This window comes from Falco rusticolus, chromosome 13 (genome assembly GCF_015220075.1).
Source record: "Falco rusticolus isolate bFalRus1 chromosome 13, bFalRus1.pri, whole genome shotgun sequence".
Lineage (NCBI taxonomy): Eukaryota > Metazoa > Chordata > Aves > Falconiformes > Falconidae > Falco > Falco rusticolus.
Window position 1 is genome coordinate 28,245,091 of NC_051199.1, and position 16,707 is coordinate 28,261,797.

The 16,707-nt window shown below is 44.4% G+C and overlaps 2 protein-coding genes across 9 annotated transcripts in view; one reads left to right on the plus strand and one right to left on the minus strand.

Annotated features, from left to right (window-relative positions):
• Positions 1–16,707, minus strand: part of MFSD1 (major facilitator superfamily domain containing 1) — a 52,502-nt gene that overhangs the window by 24,131 nt on the left and 11,664 nt on the right. For 2 of the 8 annotated variants that reach the window (XR_005107187.1, XR_005107186.1), the window contains exons 16-19: positions 13,172–13,292; positions 12,738–12,916; positions 5,351–5,439; positions 5,145–5,262 (exon numbers count right to left, since the gene is read on the minus strand). Coding sequence is in view for 4 of the 8 variants with exons in the window: in XM_037406382.1 (XP_037262279.1) it covers positions 12,857–12,916; positions 13,172–13,292 (181 nt within the window). In the remaining 4 variants the exon portion in view is untranslated. Of the gene's footprint in view, positions 1–5,144; positions 5,263–5,350; positions 5,440–10,222; positions 11,337–11,436; positions 12,917–13,171; positions 13,293–13,489; positions 14,260–16,707 lie in introns of those variants that run through there. The other 6 variants (XM_037406382.1, XM_037406379.1, XR_005107188.1 and 3 more) reach the window with 5 other exon arrangements.
• LOC119156547 (P2Y purinoceptor 3-like) lies at positions 5,978–11,799 on the plus strand. The gene has a single exon (XM_037406385.1). The coding sequence runs from the start codon at positions 6,280–6,282 to the stop codon at positions 7,303–7,305; it is 1,026 nt and encodes a 341-aa protein (XP_037262282.1). The 5' UTR covers positions 5,978–6,279; the 3' UTR covers positions 7,306–11,799.

Consider the following 16,707-nt stretch of genomic DNA (forward strand, 5'->3'; position numbering starts at 1 on the left):
CCTCTAAACTGATATTTTCCGCTAAAGATATATGATAATTAAGTTAAAATATTTATAAAAGTTCCAGCCCAAGTAAAGACGGAAGATTAAGAACACAAAGACTGCCTCCATCTTCCTCACGAATACCTGGCAGAATCAGGCAGGTAGGCAGCAGGGAGAACACTGAAGTCTGCTGGTTACGCTCTTTTTACCAGGATTAGCTGGGTTTCTGCTTCAGCAAAGGCAAGCTAAATCCAAATTTTTTGTCCAAGAATTCACTTAATAGTATGATGACCTTCATGGGGGAAAATGGTCTTTTTTGTCTTCACTTACCACTTCTGTTTCTCCCCAAACACAAATGGAAGAGTAGAGCAAGGAATATTTGTCTTGAGACAAGTACCAGGCTTCTAAGAGAGGTTTTTAAACCAACATTGACCCGAAAGCCAGAGAAGTGTGACCAAACGTAAACCATTCCCCACGCCAGCCCAGCGCTAGGATCTTACACGAGGACGGCGGCGGCGATGCCAGCCCAGGGAGCACGCCACCGGCCGCATGCCCCACGGCCCGGCCAGCGCGGGTGCTCAGGTCACAGCTCCATCCATCGGTGCATATCGACCTTTCTTAATTATCTCCCCGGAGCATACTCAACTCCAAGGAGCTTTGCGTACATGAAAAATGTATCACCTTTGTTCCAGGCAAGGAAAATATATGAAGGCACTTAAATGTGTTCCTTTTAGTCTTGCCACTCCATGAATATATTTTAGTTACTGATTACAAGTATTGGAGCTACTCAAAGTGAACTTTCCAGTTGTCTCCAGTAAACCCTCCAGTATGTATATAAAATAGCTTTAACAGAGACTCACATCAGCAGTTTTGTAAGTGTTGCATTAAATCCAGACGGTGTTTTTCATCTCAAGACAGAAAAATGCATATTAATCCACCAGCAAAGCAATGCTTTGAGAATTTTAAACATTTCTGTCAGTATCGGTAAAACTATAATACATTCTTTGCTAGATGAGATACTGAATCACTTTGGTTCATTTGGAGGCCATTTGCTAACTTTATTAGGCAATATTCAGATGATGGATATCAAAAGGATATTCACTGTAGAAACAGGCTTTGTTTCTGAAGACAGTAATTAGGTTAACCTCATGAATAAACCCTTTATATCAGCAGCAGCACAAAGCGAAAGTAAAAAAATGCAGGAGAAAATGAGAAAGAAAAAAGGAATTTCATGCAAAGGGACAAACTTACATCCATGTATAGCACTCTCCACCTGACACTTTTAAAACAATTCATACGTGAATAGAAGTGTCACGGTACCTGATGTACCAAAATGTATAGGTATGGCAGTATGGTCACTTCCAAAATGCCATTATGGTATGTGCTGTAACGCGTATGTGCGATCACTAACATGCCGTTCAGCGGCTGAGGCAGATCCATCGGCAGGTGGAAGCACGGCTCCCCAGCATCCCCAGGCAGCCCGCGGTGCCCGGCCCTGCTGCGAGGGCTTCCCACGCCGCCAGGGAGCCACTGGGACTGCCAGCAGGCTGAAGCCAGCCCAAACCCAACGAAGACATGAGTTGTGTGTGCTGGGATGAAGCCACCTAGCAGCGATCTGCAGATGTGATAACCAGCTGGAGCTTCGACTGACCACCGCTGGAGCTGCAGGTGCTCAGCACGCCTGCACCTGGAGGCCACCCGCGTCGGGATACTCAGCACCGCCAGCCTAAGGGCTTTTCCCAAGCGGTACACCAACAGCGGGCTCCGAGCAAAGCTGCAGGCAGAGCCTTGCCCCTTAGCTACAACACCGAGCAACGAGCCACAGCCACTTCCACACTTTACACACTCAGAATAAGTTACTAGAAAGATGCAAAGGATAAAAAGGGATGAAAGCTCATAAAAATTGCAAAGGTAGACAAGCTAAACTGGTACACTTTGCCATAATTGAAGCAGACTAAGTGCAAGCTAAGAAACAATATATTCAATAGAAGCAAAGCTTTCCGTTAAGCCAGCCGCCGGCCCTGTGCGGTGCATATGCAAGTTCAGGATGTGTAAGTCAGAGGGCAGAGGCAGGAGCCGCAGCGCTGGGCTGTCCCAAGCACAGCCACAGCACCGCAGAACGTGCTCCTATTCAGGCTGCTACTGCCAGGCAAGTCCCAAAACAATTTCAGAGTGCCCTGAGACAGGTCACCTCTACTGTTACCCACTCGTTTTAAGAGCTATTACAAAAGGTCTTAAGAAAGAGATTATTTGATCATAGGCTTTCCCTCTCAGCAGAACAAAGCACTGTATTTCAGGACTAACAACCCGATATTTTTCCTCGAGTCAGCTTTAAAATAATGTTGACATTATAGTCAATACATGATATATCACTATATTTATGTCAGAATCTATTGGCATAAAACTAAATCAATCTAAATGCATAGCTCTTGTATTTAAATGAAGCCTGGCAATGCCATCTCTTTCCTTCAGTTTTCGCTCAGCTTCTCATATGCGTATCAATCATTTCTGACAGATTTCATACACTGGGATATCACCTCTAGGCTCACTAAAAACTATTTTAAGTGAATTTCATATACAAAGACTAGGAAAACCTGCCTTGGGGAGCTCCTCTTATAAGCATTATGGTTTCAGATAGCCTAAGCGTCGCAAGTGAAGTTTCACTCTTAACCTCCTATTTGAGGTAAGTCTGAAATGCAGGGCAGTAAATGAGGGTCACCCCTGCTCACATTACAGCAATGGCAAGGCCACAAGATGGTTTTAAGCTCAGGTTAATAGGTGGATTTACCCAGAAATACTGACTGTACAAGAACACCCAACAGCCATGCAAAACCACCCAGCAGGGAAGAGGCCAACGGGGAACACCACCAAGGCATTCTAAGAGACAAGTCCCCGACAGACCTCACCTTCGCCAACAGACCTCAGCTGATCTGTGCCCACCGCTATGCTATAAAATAAACCCTGGAACATGCGTATCTAAAAATAACGCAGACATTCACTAGCTCTGTGAATACAGTAGAATTTTTTTAAAAGTCCGTAAGTCTTTAGCATTAAGTAGGTTAACCGATTTCCCGTACGTATTTAAGAGACGTCTGAGATTTCTCCATCCATTTGCAGCAGCCACAAGTGAGCCATTCCACCCCAGCTGCTATAAGGCCGTTCCTTCACTTACCTTAATTTGAAGGGGCCAGTTACACTCCATCATCATTTCAGCTGACAAGGATGCCAGCTCCACTATTTCAGAATTACTGACATTAACAGCTGTTTTATATTCACAGACAGAGCTCTGTAAACATGTAAACAAGTCAATTAATTAAGATACCACAGTAACATAGATTTTAATAATCTGAGGAACAGCCTGATGTTTACAGATCCACAGATGCTATAAAAAAATACCAGAAACAGTAGAATTTGCTTGTTCAGAGGAAACAGAAGGGAAACTACTTCCTTCCTTCTGCTTGCTGGTATGTCCCACCTTTTGCTTGCAGAACAAAGAGATTCCAGCCCTAAATCCATGGATACCCTAAGGTGGACACGCAGGTTTTCCTCCAAAGGTCAGGTCCAGCTACAGAACCCAACTGAAACCTCTCCAGCGGCACCTTTCCAGCCAGATCGGGCAAAGCTGCCCCACACACGCACCGCACCCCAAAACCGCTCAGTAACACCGAACAACACGCCTGTCTCCAACGCCAACTATTCCCCCGCCAGCAGCCCAAACGACGTGGCCCAAATCACTCCCAAGGAAATGGAGAAGACCAGGAATCTGGAAACAAGGTCAAATTTAAGAGAACTGAGGGTTTCAAGGACCTGGATAGACCAAGACTTCATGCAGCAGAAAATTCTCTATCCTGCTGCAACCCACCAAGACTGTACCAGCAGAATGAGCTCTTGACAGAAGTGACATTACAGAAAACAAGAGGGTTTTGTGGTGGGACCCCCAAAGTCTGATCACAAAAGGGGTCAGCAGCACGCCTTATGCCTGAACACAAACAGAGCTATATAAGGAACCACTGAGCAGACACAACGTTTCTCTGCGGAGGTCACGAGTTAGCTCTTAGGCTGTAAAATGTGAGGACTTTGTTGACCACTCCTTCCTTTTGCATCCAGTCCAGAGGGTTGGAATTTTTTTTAAGAGTTGTTTTAAATAACTTTGCCTATATAACGGATCACAGCAGGGATCACTCCAGCCCGAATTTAAACCCACACCATTTTCTGCAACTTCATGCTTCACAAAACACATCCAATTGGGGTCAAAAGTATTTTTGCTGAGGATGCCAACGCTACCAGTTGACAGCTCCAGCCTGGGGAGGGGGCTGCCGTGCCACCCACCCCGTGGGAATCAGGGGCCACGGTTTGCTGCGTGCCCAGCGAAGAGATGGCACAACAGCCTTAGGTGGGGTAGCAGCAGCTTCAGTTGGTCCTGCCCGGGGCTGGATCGGAGTTAGCCAGTATCTCCACCAGACTATCCAACAGAGTTGTGGGGAATAGGTGCTTTTTCCAAAAACTAGACCGAAGGCAACTCTAGGAGAGCCTGAGCAGCAAGCCACGGCACCTCAGGCAGCCGGCAGGGAACACAGACGGGCCAGGATTTCAGTGTCCGAAACATTTACCGCTTCTCGAGCAGCACTAGGTGATTGATCTCCTTCCAACCTCAACCATTCAGCTTTAAAAAAAGGCAAGTTTGGTCATTTCATTACCTTACCCTGTTTTATTTGCATGAGAGGAAACAAAAGCGACCTCTTCCTGCTGAAGTCTGCCAGCATTAATATCTGCCTTTGGAAAGCAGCCTCCAAAGTCATGTAAATAAGTGACAGAAATGAGTGACAGCACTTGCAGCCTTGAAATAAGGCTTTTTGCCCTAACACAGAAAACATTTCTTGTCTATCAGCGTTGCAGTGCTGACCTCTAGTGACAGCTAACCCAGAAAACGGGAGCATTCGTGGGGACAACCCTCACCTCACCCTCCTGATCTCACCCACCAGCCCCGACTCATGTCCCCTGCCTTCGGAGGGTGAGCAGCCCCCAGTAACCCTGGGCACTGCTCCCAGTTAATACCACGGAAGTGTATCCTTATTGCAGATTATGAAGAAATCGGTACAGTACTTTAAAAGCCAAGCAGTAACTAACTGATTGTGAGATATTTAAGTTATTTACGTCGTTACCTAGTGAGGGCTAAACCCCTTTTCCACACTCAGGGGCCAGTGGGTGCCTGGAGGGGGTTTGCAGTAAGGGACACAGGAGCCCGCAGCTCAGACCAAGATGCTCCGAGGGGGCGTGTTGCTGAAATACAACAGAAGATAAACCCAAATAGGGCCCGACATAGAGTGTAAAACAAGCATGGCAGGTAGATAAAATCAGAGATGCTCACCAGAACATGGACGTCATGGTTCTGCCAGGAGAAAACTCTTCAGCAGTTCTGGCTCAGGTGGCCACACACAGAATTTACCTGGCTTTCCCCTAAATTAAAAACAAAAAGACATTCAGTCATTTCTCGGATGGTTTTGATCCTTGCCTTCTTTAGAATGGGATGCCTGCTAGTGAACCTCTCCTGGCTCCCTCGCTTTACTGGGAAATTCAGGAGGTATACTGGGTACAAACTTCAAAAGAAAATTTAGTCTATACAAACTGCATTAGTGTTTTCTGAACGGGACTAAAGGACACCAGAAAGCAGGAAAGCATCTCTTCCCTACTCCTTTGAGAAGAGGGAAATGACGTCCTATTCCCTCTGACTGCAACAAACACACATTTTGAGCAAACCCCTGCCCAGGCCAGCTCTGCCCCAGCTCCACTTGCTGCTATCCGTCAAGTTTGTTTCCCTGTTGCTGCTATGGGCAAGCTGTAAATTCACCTCTTCCCAACCTGCCTGTGATGCCAAACCAGCAGCAGTCCCAGGCACTGCCTCTCACAAAAAGCGTGCTCGCTTGAGCCCTTCCCTCAACTGCCCCCCTGAAGTAACCAAAGCTCAGAGGAATCTGAAAGCCTGCAACTGCAATAAGCTTCATTTAACTGCCCTTGCGACACAGTGCCGCTGCCCAGGGGCATACCACCAAGCATCTGCAGCGGCCGCTGCTTTGGCTGAATTCAAGTGGTAACAGTGACGCGCCATTTCCATTGCAGTTTCATCTCTCCAGAGGGCTGTGTGTGCTTTAATTAGGATTGTCCAGATTTCTTTGAGGTGGCGAGAGGCAAGGGCCAGGGGTGACAAATGACTGTCGGGTGTTGCTGTTTCTATTTCTGGCAGGGAGAGCTTTAAAGCAACAGAACAACAGTGCACAGTGCCTCAAGCTGCGCCCAGGAATGGAGGGGCTGAAGGAAACGGAGAACAGCACCTCTGGGAAGGCTCTGTGCCCTCTAGAAGAAAGCTATAAATACATCTTGTTACCCCTCACTTACAGCTCCGTCTTCGTGCTGGGGCTGCTCCTCAACGGAGCCATGCTGTGGCTCAGCTGCTGCCGTGCCAAGGGCTGGACCTGCACCACCATCTACCTGGTGAACCTGGCCGTGGCGGACCTGCTCTACCTCTTCTCTTTGCCCTTGCTCATTGTCAACTACATCCTGCAGGACACGTGGCCTTTCGGAGAGCTGCTCTGCAAACTGGTACGTTTCTTGTTTTACGCCAACCTGTACGGCAGCATCCTGCTGCTGACCTGCATCAGCGTCCACCGCTTCCTGGGTGTTTGCTATCCCATCCGCTCCATACCCTACCGGACCCGGCACCTGGCTGCCGCCGGCACAGCCACGTCCTGGGCGCTGGTGTTCCTGCAGCTCCTGCCCACCTCAATCTACGCTCGCACCGGCGTTATCAATAACCACACCGTCTGCTACGATATGACAAGCCCCGAGAACCTCAGCAGCTATTTCCCCTATGGCATGGCTCTCACCGCATCTGGTTTCCTCTTTCCTTTCCTCATCATTTTAGCCTGCTATTGCCTGATGATCCGAAGCCTCACCCGGCACTCCAGAGATGCCAGCCCCACCAGCAGTGCCGCCCGAGCCAAGTCGATCCGAACCATTTTCCTAGTCTGTGGGCTTTTCTCTGTCTGCTTGCTGCCGTTTCACATTACCCGCAGCATTTACCTCTTCATTCGCGTGTACCGCGTCGCTGACTGCCAACTCCTACAGCGCTGGAGTTTGCTTTACAAGATCTGGAGGCCACTGGTGAGCCTCAACAGCTGCATCAATCCCCTTCTCTACTTTCTTTCTGGTCAGACTACCAGAGCCAGGCTTGCTTTGGAGCTGGGACTGCTCAAGGCAGGTCCTCTTGCCAGGAGTGACGTGAATGCAGAGGGGATGGATGCTCCAGCAAGACTCACCCCTTGCTGAGGAAGCACATCCCTGCTGCCATCTCACAGCGCTCCAGATTTGTTCCACTTTGCTGAGTAGGAGACTTGGAGAAGAGCCATAAAACTCACCCACACAACAACAGCAAGAAGTTTAAATAAGATTCCTCCAGAGTGAGGGCAAACTGTAGTGAGGACAAATTTGGGTGAAGAACACAGGAGGCATTTTTATGAAAGACTGAGAGGCAAGTTGTCCTCCTTTCCTGAGCCACCCATGCCCAAATAAAGCCAAAAAGCACCCTTTCCAAAAGGCTTCTGGCGTTTGGGGTTTTTTACAACTTTTTTTTTTTTTTTACAATTTTTACAACTACTGCTTCTAGTAGTAAAGAGGGCTGCATAGAAAAATTGTAGTGAATAACTGAGGAAGGCACCAGAGCAGAAGAAAGCAATCATCTCCTGCCATTAGTTAGGTAACGAATTTTTAAAACGCTGTTAGCGTATTTCAAAAAGCTACCCTCAAGGACGATTACCACCTATCTACTATTTCCTTGGCAGGGTCCGCCACACCAGCACCTTCGCTAAAGGGTAGCAACTCCTTCTGTTCACATTAAATGCATGATGAAGAGAGGCTTTTAGCTTACACATTTCAGAAAGGTAACAGAATTATTCTCCAGAGAATCTTCACACGCAGCTTAGCTGCCCTGCAGATCGTAGCAGCGGGAGCCAAAGGTTTCAGGGAGCTCACTGGCCAAGAAGCGACCGTTTGCCTAACCCAAGGCAATTAGAAATGTTAACACACCGTTCGCATGCAGTTACAGTCCGGCCCCGAAACCTTCTGTTCCCTCTGCACAGGCAGCTCAGTGGAACAGCTCACCCAGTGCTCAGGGGAATCGGGAGCTTCAGCCTCTCCCCTCCCACAGTGTCAAACCCTGTCACATTTTGCTTAAACGCTGTGGGCACCACGGGACAGGAACAAGCTCCAACTACCTGTGCAAAACTTCACGTGCAAGAACACGATAAAAACCTTGGCAGGTACCGTAACAAAAATATAGTTTGAATTGTTGTTCCCAGAAAGCGCTAATGACTTTCAACCCCATGTTTGAGCTACAGGCAACTGTAGAGCCACCAGTGCCCACAACAGCTGAGCACACGCCTGTGTTCAAGCCAGCTGGGAGCAGGGGTTATTCAGAGAGGATGCAAGGTAAGGTAACAGGGGCTGCCAGCCATACGGGAACTAGAAAACACTACAAGAGTAAGAGGAATTGTCTTAGAGGCTGACAACAAATGATCTAGCTGGGACGCTGCGTGGCCACAACCACACAAGCATCAGAATCAAAACACCAAAAAGGCAGAAAACCAGCCACGCTGCACACCCAAGAAGTGCAGAGACACAGCAGCAGAAAGCAAACTTCAGAAAAGCCAAGAAACTGGGTCCCATTTGCTAATAACCTCTGCATAATACTCAACATTAAGGAAGTTGGCAAAAAAAGCCCCAAAATTAAAAAAAAAAATAAAAAATGTTTTCCAAGACATCTCTGCAACAACAGTAACTGCTTCTCTCCAAAGGGGAAGGGCAGACCAGATGGCCAGGACATGGTAACTGCTTCAGCTATCCAATTTTACATATGCTGACACAAGCCAGAGCCCAGACTAAACAGACAGAACGACTTTGATTTATTTTACCAACATTTTCTCCTTATTTAAATAAAAAAAAAAAGCCAAAACCTTTCCTTCAGATGTTCTAGATCACCTCCATGGGAACTCTAGGCAGAAGTGCATTCGCTTTCTTCCCAACCGAAGCATGGTTGGTGTAACCACAGTAACACGGGCAAACTCAACCAGGGGATCCAGATTCCGCCACCCAGTCAGCCAAGGCTGCTTCTATTTCTTCCTCTAACATTCAGCAGACGGAGGCTTGGCACGGAGACACAGCAGCCTGAATTTCCAATCTGTTGATTCAAATTCAACTGAGGTAGGTAACAACTGAAATCCACCACTTCTGACAACTGTTTAGGCGGCCACGCAAGCTGGTCTCAGCACCGTTCCTCGTGGCTAGGAACAAACAAAACCGCTCCTGCTGCCTTGCTCTGGGGCCACCTCAAACACAGGCTCCTTGGGAGGGTCAGGATGAAGAAGAGCTCCCTACCATTGCTGCCAGAAAACTTCCAAGGTCCCGGAGGATAAGCAGCTTGTTCATAAGCACCATCTCTATGGCACAAATGCTTTTGTTGTTCTTAGTAACCAGTATTTATGAAAAAACCTCAAATATGGGAAAACATTTGCATGCTCTGAGAACACCACAAGATCTGAAGCACTGCAGTGTCACGCGGGCAGCTACTCCGTTACTGAATGTTTGAAAGAGATTATTTCATGATTCATACGCACTGAAGTTTAAATATTTACAGAGCATTTCTGTGCTTTAACCACTTCCTTTTGAAGAGGTCTGCATGAAACAGCACACTGTGTGACTAGGGCTGTCCGGCTTCCCATTCACGCCAAGGTACATCTGCCCCATTCAACAGAACACAGTGTGAATGTATTAGGAAGAGAGATTTTCATATTATTCAGAAATGCAGCTCACCTGAACAGCTCTGCTTTGCCTCCTTGTTTGGCTATCTGCAGAACAGAAGCAGTGAGAGAGCACCGACAGCGGTAAGGTATGCAACAGAATATTAACCAATTTTTTAAATAAGAAAGGCTATCGAAACATCCAGCAATAATCCCTAAAGAGGGGAAAAAAAAAAAACAACCACCATAAAAAACACCAAAAAAAACCCACCACATCCAATGGAAAGGAACAGAACCACCCAAAAGGCACAGCACCTCTGGAAGTGCCCCGTGCCTGGGTGTACCCCATGCGAGCAGAGGCAACAGCAGAGATGATAACATCATTCATATTCTTCATAAGTTACACACCCCTCAGAAACTTGCCCAGATAAATATAGTAGTAAACAGTAGTTCAGCACAGTATTTTGTTAAATTTATTAACTCCTCTATAAACATCTCCAAACAAGTGTACACATCCACCAGCAGAATTTACTCAGACCATCACAATCCAATAGCAGAGCCCAACCCGTAAACTCTGTACTGAGGGGGGAAAAAAAAAAAAAAAAAAAGAGTCAGGAAAGCCATACCATACCAACAATTTCTCAGGCTGGTGGGGATAGAAGCCATTAAGGGAAACTTTGCAGGGAACAAAGGCCATCTTAAAAAGGTAAGCAGCTTTCAGCTCAAGCCATTCAAAATTCATTGCAAACAGGACTCCCGCAGCACGTGCCCGACCAGCCCCCCCCTAGCCAAGGCAGGCAGCCTGCTCCCGGCTGTAGCTGCTGCCTTATCCCTCCCACAATGATCACAACCAGATTTTCTCTACCAAGAAGAAACTATTCCAGAATTCAAAAATCCCTTTTCCTCTTGAGAATCAACCTGAAACTATGAAGTATGCATTGAAAGGCTGAAGCACACACACAGCATCACAACTCTGATGCTGGGCTGGAAGCAGAAGGGCTGGCAATAGAGAGGGGAAGGCTCCACCCTACCAGAAATTTATTAGAGGAATAGGGGATAAGGGAATAAAAGCCAGATGGCTCTCATCCTCCACAGCCACCACTGAAAAAGCAAGGTAAAAGGAAATCAGCGGGCTGAAATCCCTCAAAAAGCAAAGGCAAGGGCATTTGGAGTTGAGCTGACACGGCAAGTTACACCATTTGCAGAAGTCCACCACAGGACTTTAGCAAGATGCTCAAGGGTACAGAGAATTTAAGAACTGAAAATAAAATTTCAACAAGGCATTAAGTTCACAGTTACGGTCTGTCACATCACACACGAAATGCCAACCAACAGGCAATGGCAGATGAGTTACCTACAACCACAGCATGTCAGAACTGGAGAAGCAGGTAGCTGAGGGAATGAAGAGCAAGAGAAGAACAAGAATCCAACTCCTTTCCTCCCCAAGAAAGAAAAATGCATCAACTCATCAGTGGGGGGGAACTAAGGGGAACTTCGCCTTCAGACCCTCAAAGATAAACTTCTCCAAAACTCTACATATTTCTCAGGGGAAAGGAGAAGTCATGCCTGTTTAAAAAAAAAAAAAAAGTGTGTGTAAGTCTCAATAACCACCAAGGGCAACAATGCATCACTAAACAGTCAGGAAAGAAAAATACAGGTGCCAATATCCATTTAAAGCTTTTATTAAAAAAGACTCAGAATTCACAAGTCTACATGGAAACGCAAACCAGCTTGCATCACCCAGCCTCAGAGCTAACAGCGTGCTTCTCAAAGGGAGCACAGAAAGCACCCATAAAATCATCACGGGTCAGCGTGCTCCCCTTGGGCAGTAAGCTCGGCACGGTTCACAACCTGCTACTTCACTTCCCTGGATAGTTCTTCAGAATACAGAACTATTAACCAAAACAGTCCTGGCCTAGTCCTTCAGGAATGTGAAAGCAATCTCCACTGAAGAGTATCATTTAAAAAAAAAAAAACCTTAAGACCACAAGTTCCAGAAGGTCTGCTTAAATTACTGTAGGCAAAAAAAGTATTACAGGTATGTAACATTTTTATTACAACAAACTACCTTGTCTGCAGTCAAGCAACTAGTCCAAGGCTCTTCAGCACTCTGCAGCACACAGGGGCTCCCTGAAGCCAGCCAAGGAAAGCTCACTGCCCCTCTGCACGTCACCCCCTGCCTCCATGGCAGCTCTTCACTTAGCGTACCTTGCGCTCAAGAAAGCCAGCTGCTCTTACCTCTTAAAGTAAGGTTAGCTTAGTTTAGGAATAGTTTGTCCAATTACATAAATAAGCCTTTATGAGTAACAAAAATAAAGAAAAAATGCACTTTGCAGGAGTTATTAGGAACCAGCTATTCAGCAACAATCCTTCCACTGAAATTACATCAGGTTTCATTATGACACTGAACACTTTCCCCACTGAAAGCCAAAACTCAGTTCTCGCATTTAACCATCTTTGTATTTTTTAGTCACAACCTCTTAAGAATACATGAATTTTCACATTAATCAGGACTTACATGAGGTTATCGCTAAGCTTGTGATCTAGTATTTACTATTAAATTCCAGAGCTAGCACTTTTTGAACTGTAATACTGAAATTGTAGAGTTTTCTCTGAAATACTTGACAGTCCTTCCTCACATTTTTCTCTTAAGAAAAATGAAACAGAGCACGTCCAATACGGTAACAAAGTTGTCCGGCCTGGGAGGCTAAATAACCCACTCCTACATCCAGGTTCCTTTCACAGCAATTTGATTAGTGAAACAAAGTTCTCCCATTTCAGCCAACATTGTGCAGTGAGAAGAGATCAAGACTGGAGCTACTCGTTGAGCATTTTAGGAGGGTGTAGTACATAGCTCATGGGTTCAAATAAACGGCCAGATGATTCTTCATCAGTATCTGTGCTATTTACCCAGAGTGCAGAGGAGGAGCTTAAGGCAAGTATTTTAAAAATAGGATCTACACGTACAGAAAAGTATGGTGCATCATTCTGCTTTTGTTTTGCTGTGGTAGTTGTCAGTACTGGAAACAGAGCTTTGTGTACCACGAACTTCAGCGTATTTCTGCTTTTGCAAGTGGGGCAAGATGCTATTTCAACATGCTTCTGTGTGTCATTGTCGATAAACAGGAAGAGTAATTATCTGGTAGCTGCAAAAAAATAAAATTTAAAAAATCATGCATCACAATAAGCCTGCTCCTCAACTTACTTGGTTCGCCAGCCATTGATTCTTTCTCTTCATTTGATTTCTAATTACTATTGGTAAGACTTCATTTCTGAGAACAAGCATACATTCAGCATTTCAATCAGAGGTTGATTTGCTGGCTATTCAAGACAATAAGCCAAGTTCTTAAAATAAACAGCTCATTGTTCTATTCTTAGTTATTAAACCCCCTCTTAGTTACTAATACCTGAGCGCCTAGTTTGGAGAGGTATTTATTCCTTAAACTAAAGTCATCAGCTTTTGGCCGTAATTTAGCCAAGTCATCTTCATTTTGACGTCTGAGCCTCTCTTGTTCTTCTGCTCTGGAAAAGAAAATTGGTTTAAGATATTTGCACTGAGGCATGCAAACCCAAGCAACCTTCTTTCTCGTGTATGCAGTTTTGATTTTAATAACTAGAAAATGTTTTTAATCTTTATAGATGAACACTTGGTATCAGATTCAGAAAGACTTAGAGGTGTATGGAATACTCTAGTTCAGTGTAAAGAAAGAGAGAGGCAGTTTTCTGCAGTTTCCTTTTATTTAGATTGCAAGACTTCAGTAGAAAGATAAACTTTTTGGTTTTCACAGATTACAACAGGCTCAGTGAGCTTTTGTAACAATATTTACTATCTCTTTATTAAACAAGCTTTTGCTCCTTAAAATAAAGATCACAATACAAAGAGAATCAACTCCCAAAAATGCAAATAAAAGACTGCTCAGCAGTCTTCAGAATTAATAGCAATCTCCTACAAAAGAGTCAGTAATTGACCAGAGCACGGTCGCTCCTTTTCCATGGGAGGCTTACAGAGAAACAGAAGCAAACAAAGCTGTTTTTAAGACAGTGGTTTGGATTAAGACAGTACCAAAGGCATTAACAGTGACCCGTTCCTAAGCTCCGTAAGGCAAAGTGCCATTATGTTAAGAAATCTCCACCCTCACCAAGATGGTAGTGCTGCACATGAGATAAAGACTAGTATAAAGTGTCTCCTAAGATGAACACATTTATCTTGGGTTGCAGAGTACCCTCTCACACAGCATAGCTTAAACACGGTGCAAAATGCTATAAACCCATTCCATTCAAATTCGGAGATGATTTGGCATTAGTTAAAAGTGGTTACAAAACAGGAAATTCAGCCATTTACTGTTAAAACTCCAGCATGTTAGTTTCTTTTCCAAAGAGCTACTGTGCAGAGTGACCAAACTAAACAACATTATAATTCTTGGAGTTGTCATGATGCTGATCAAATGCTCCCCACTTCTGGATGATATTTGCTATTCAAATTTCTTTTCTGAAAAAAACATTGTAATAAAAATTACTGAAAATATTGTTCTAAGGCACTATATCCCCCAGCATACACTAATACAAAGCCATCTTTCACAGTAAATACTGGAAGCGTTACACACATCCCACGTGGGCCAGGAGGACTGAAAAGCAGCTCTATTTGGACAGAGAATTCCTTTGCTTCTGGATACAAGGTTTTGGGGGGGTTTTGTTGCATTTGTGTAAAAAACTGGCTGTGACCTTTCGGCTTGAGGATGATACCCATCACAACTAAGCTAGCTAGCAGGTCTGGTGAGGTTTTCATTTCCTTGGGCTTTCCTCAAGATTGATGTGTAAAAAGCCCACAAATTAGGACAAGAAACAAGACCATGTTAAACATGGGATGTTAAATCCCACAAGTCACCTGGCTAGACCTTGTTGACAGGTGTTTTGGGGGTTTGAGACTAATTTAAATACTATCATATGGACAGTTACACAGTCCAGTTTCAGATAAGTCAATGAAGTCCATTTATAAGAGATGCCTTGTTAGCAAAGTATTTATCTGGAACAAACTTCTATATAAGCTGTGAGACATAATATCTGCAGGTGAAATGCAGTTACCTATTAAAAAGTAAAGAATTCCAACAACATTACAGGCAAACGAACTTCAAGATCTTAAGAGACTCACTGAGCTGAATTCAGTCAGAACAGAGAACATTTCAAAAGATAAGTTCTGTGTTGTTCATATATAAGCAGCTTGAATTCTACAGTTCTCAATCACAATCTCAGCAAAACAAGTTCAGATTGGAGGAGCAGAACCTCAGATTTCTTAGGCTTGTTCTACCCATAAGCCAAATTAAACATTTCCTTTAAATATATTTAAAAAAAAAAAAATCCAGAAATTAACCAAGGTTTCATGCCATTGACATTACATTCTCCAATGCACACATTTTTAATCCTCCCAGCACTAGTCAGAACTAGGAAAAGATAACACAATTTTTGGGTACTGAGACACTACTAGATGAAGCATCTTCAGCAAGATCATCAGCATAAACTAAGCTGCACAGGCTCAGTCTGATGGGCAGACCTTACATTACCACTAAAAAAAGCAAATTTTCTAGACAGTTAAGTAGGTAACAGAGAAGCTGGAGTGGAATGGTCTTTTGTCTTGCCTTTAAGGTGACATCTCTTAATGGACTTTGCCATACAATGTTTTTTCTCTCCTCCTCCCCCAATACAAGGCAATTATTTTGGAAGTTTAAGACTAACCCAGTGTTTGAACCCCTTGTACAGCACTGCGCATCCACTGCGAGCCTTACCCCTCATTTAGTGTTCTCAGGCAGCAAACAAAAAAGCAGTAAACTTTCTACTGTGCAGAGGGAATAAATCCAGTGCCCTAGAACTCACAGGATATCCCAACAGCAGATGACTAGTACCTTCATGTTTGATCAAGCAACGATCTTAAACAATAGTACCCGATTCCAGCACAGCAATGGACCCTTAACATGTCACCAATTTTCTTGTCAAGACCAAGGAAGCGAATTTTTTAAGTCACTATTCTGAAAAGCATCACTGTCCTTATTTTCTGTAGAAAGGAAAGGAGGACATACAAGTCCCCCCAGAATAAAACTTGCTTAATTGGATAAGCTCTCAAAATTTGCTTGTGACAATTTCTGCCCTAAGCCTACCTCAAGCGCTCCATTTCCTTTTAAAGGAAGTGGATTCCACTTTAATAAAATACCCCTGCCTCATTTTCTTTCTAAAAATGGAAACTTTTCACTGTACTCAGTAACATTTATGAGACAGATCAGACCACAAACTGAGTTTCACATTAGTGCTGCAATTTAGACTCAAGCCACAGTTTTTTGAGATAAGCAGAATTAAGATTTCTAAATAAAATAGCAAGCACAGCAAGCTGAAACTGAAGGGGAAGTGACTGGAGTGTAGTTTCTTCTGAAGAGAGATTAAGCTTTTAAGGACACTTAAAAAAAAAAATGGTCCATGCATTACCCGACATTTAAACCCAGGTAGTGTTTGCTGCTGACTGGGTCAGGGATGCACCATATAAATGAAGCACATTATTAAAAAAGCAATACAACATTTTTTTTAAACACACATCAGCTCCACTTAGTTGGAAGGCCACTGAAAGAAAAATAAAAAGGAAGAGTGCCAGGGAAGGGCACCTTGTTAACTGCCACTTCCTCTAATTATTCATTCACAGGAGACAGGAATATGAAATCCTACTACTAACTGGTAAGAAGGAAAACAGCATTTAATACAAATGCTATTTTATATATATATACACCTACAAAAGAAATCGACTTCAGACAGTAATCTTCAGGTTAAACATTTCATAGCAACATTGTTCTTTATTATTCTTTATGCCAGGGGTCCTCAAACGTTTTAACCAGGGGGCCAGCATGCGGATGAAGTGGCAGGCAGTCATCTGTGGCTGCTTGGTTTCCCCCCCCAACCC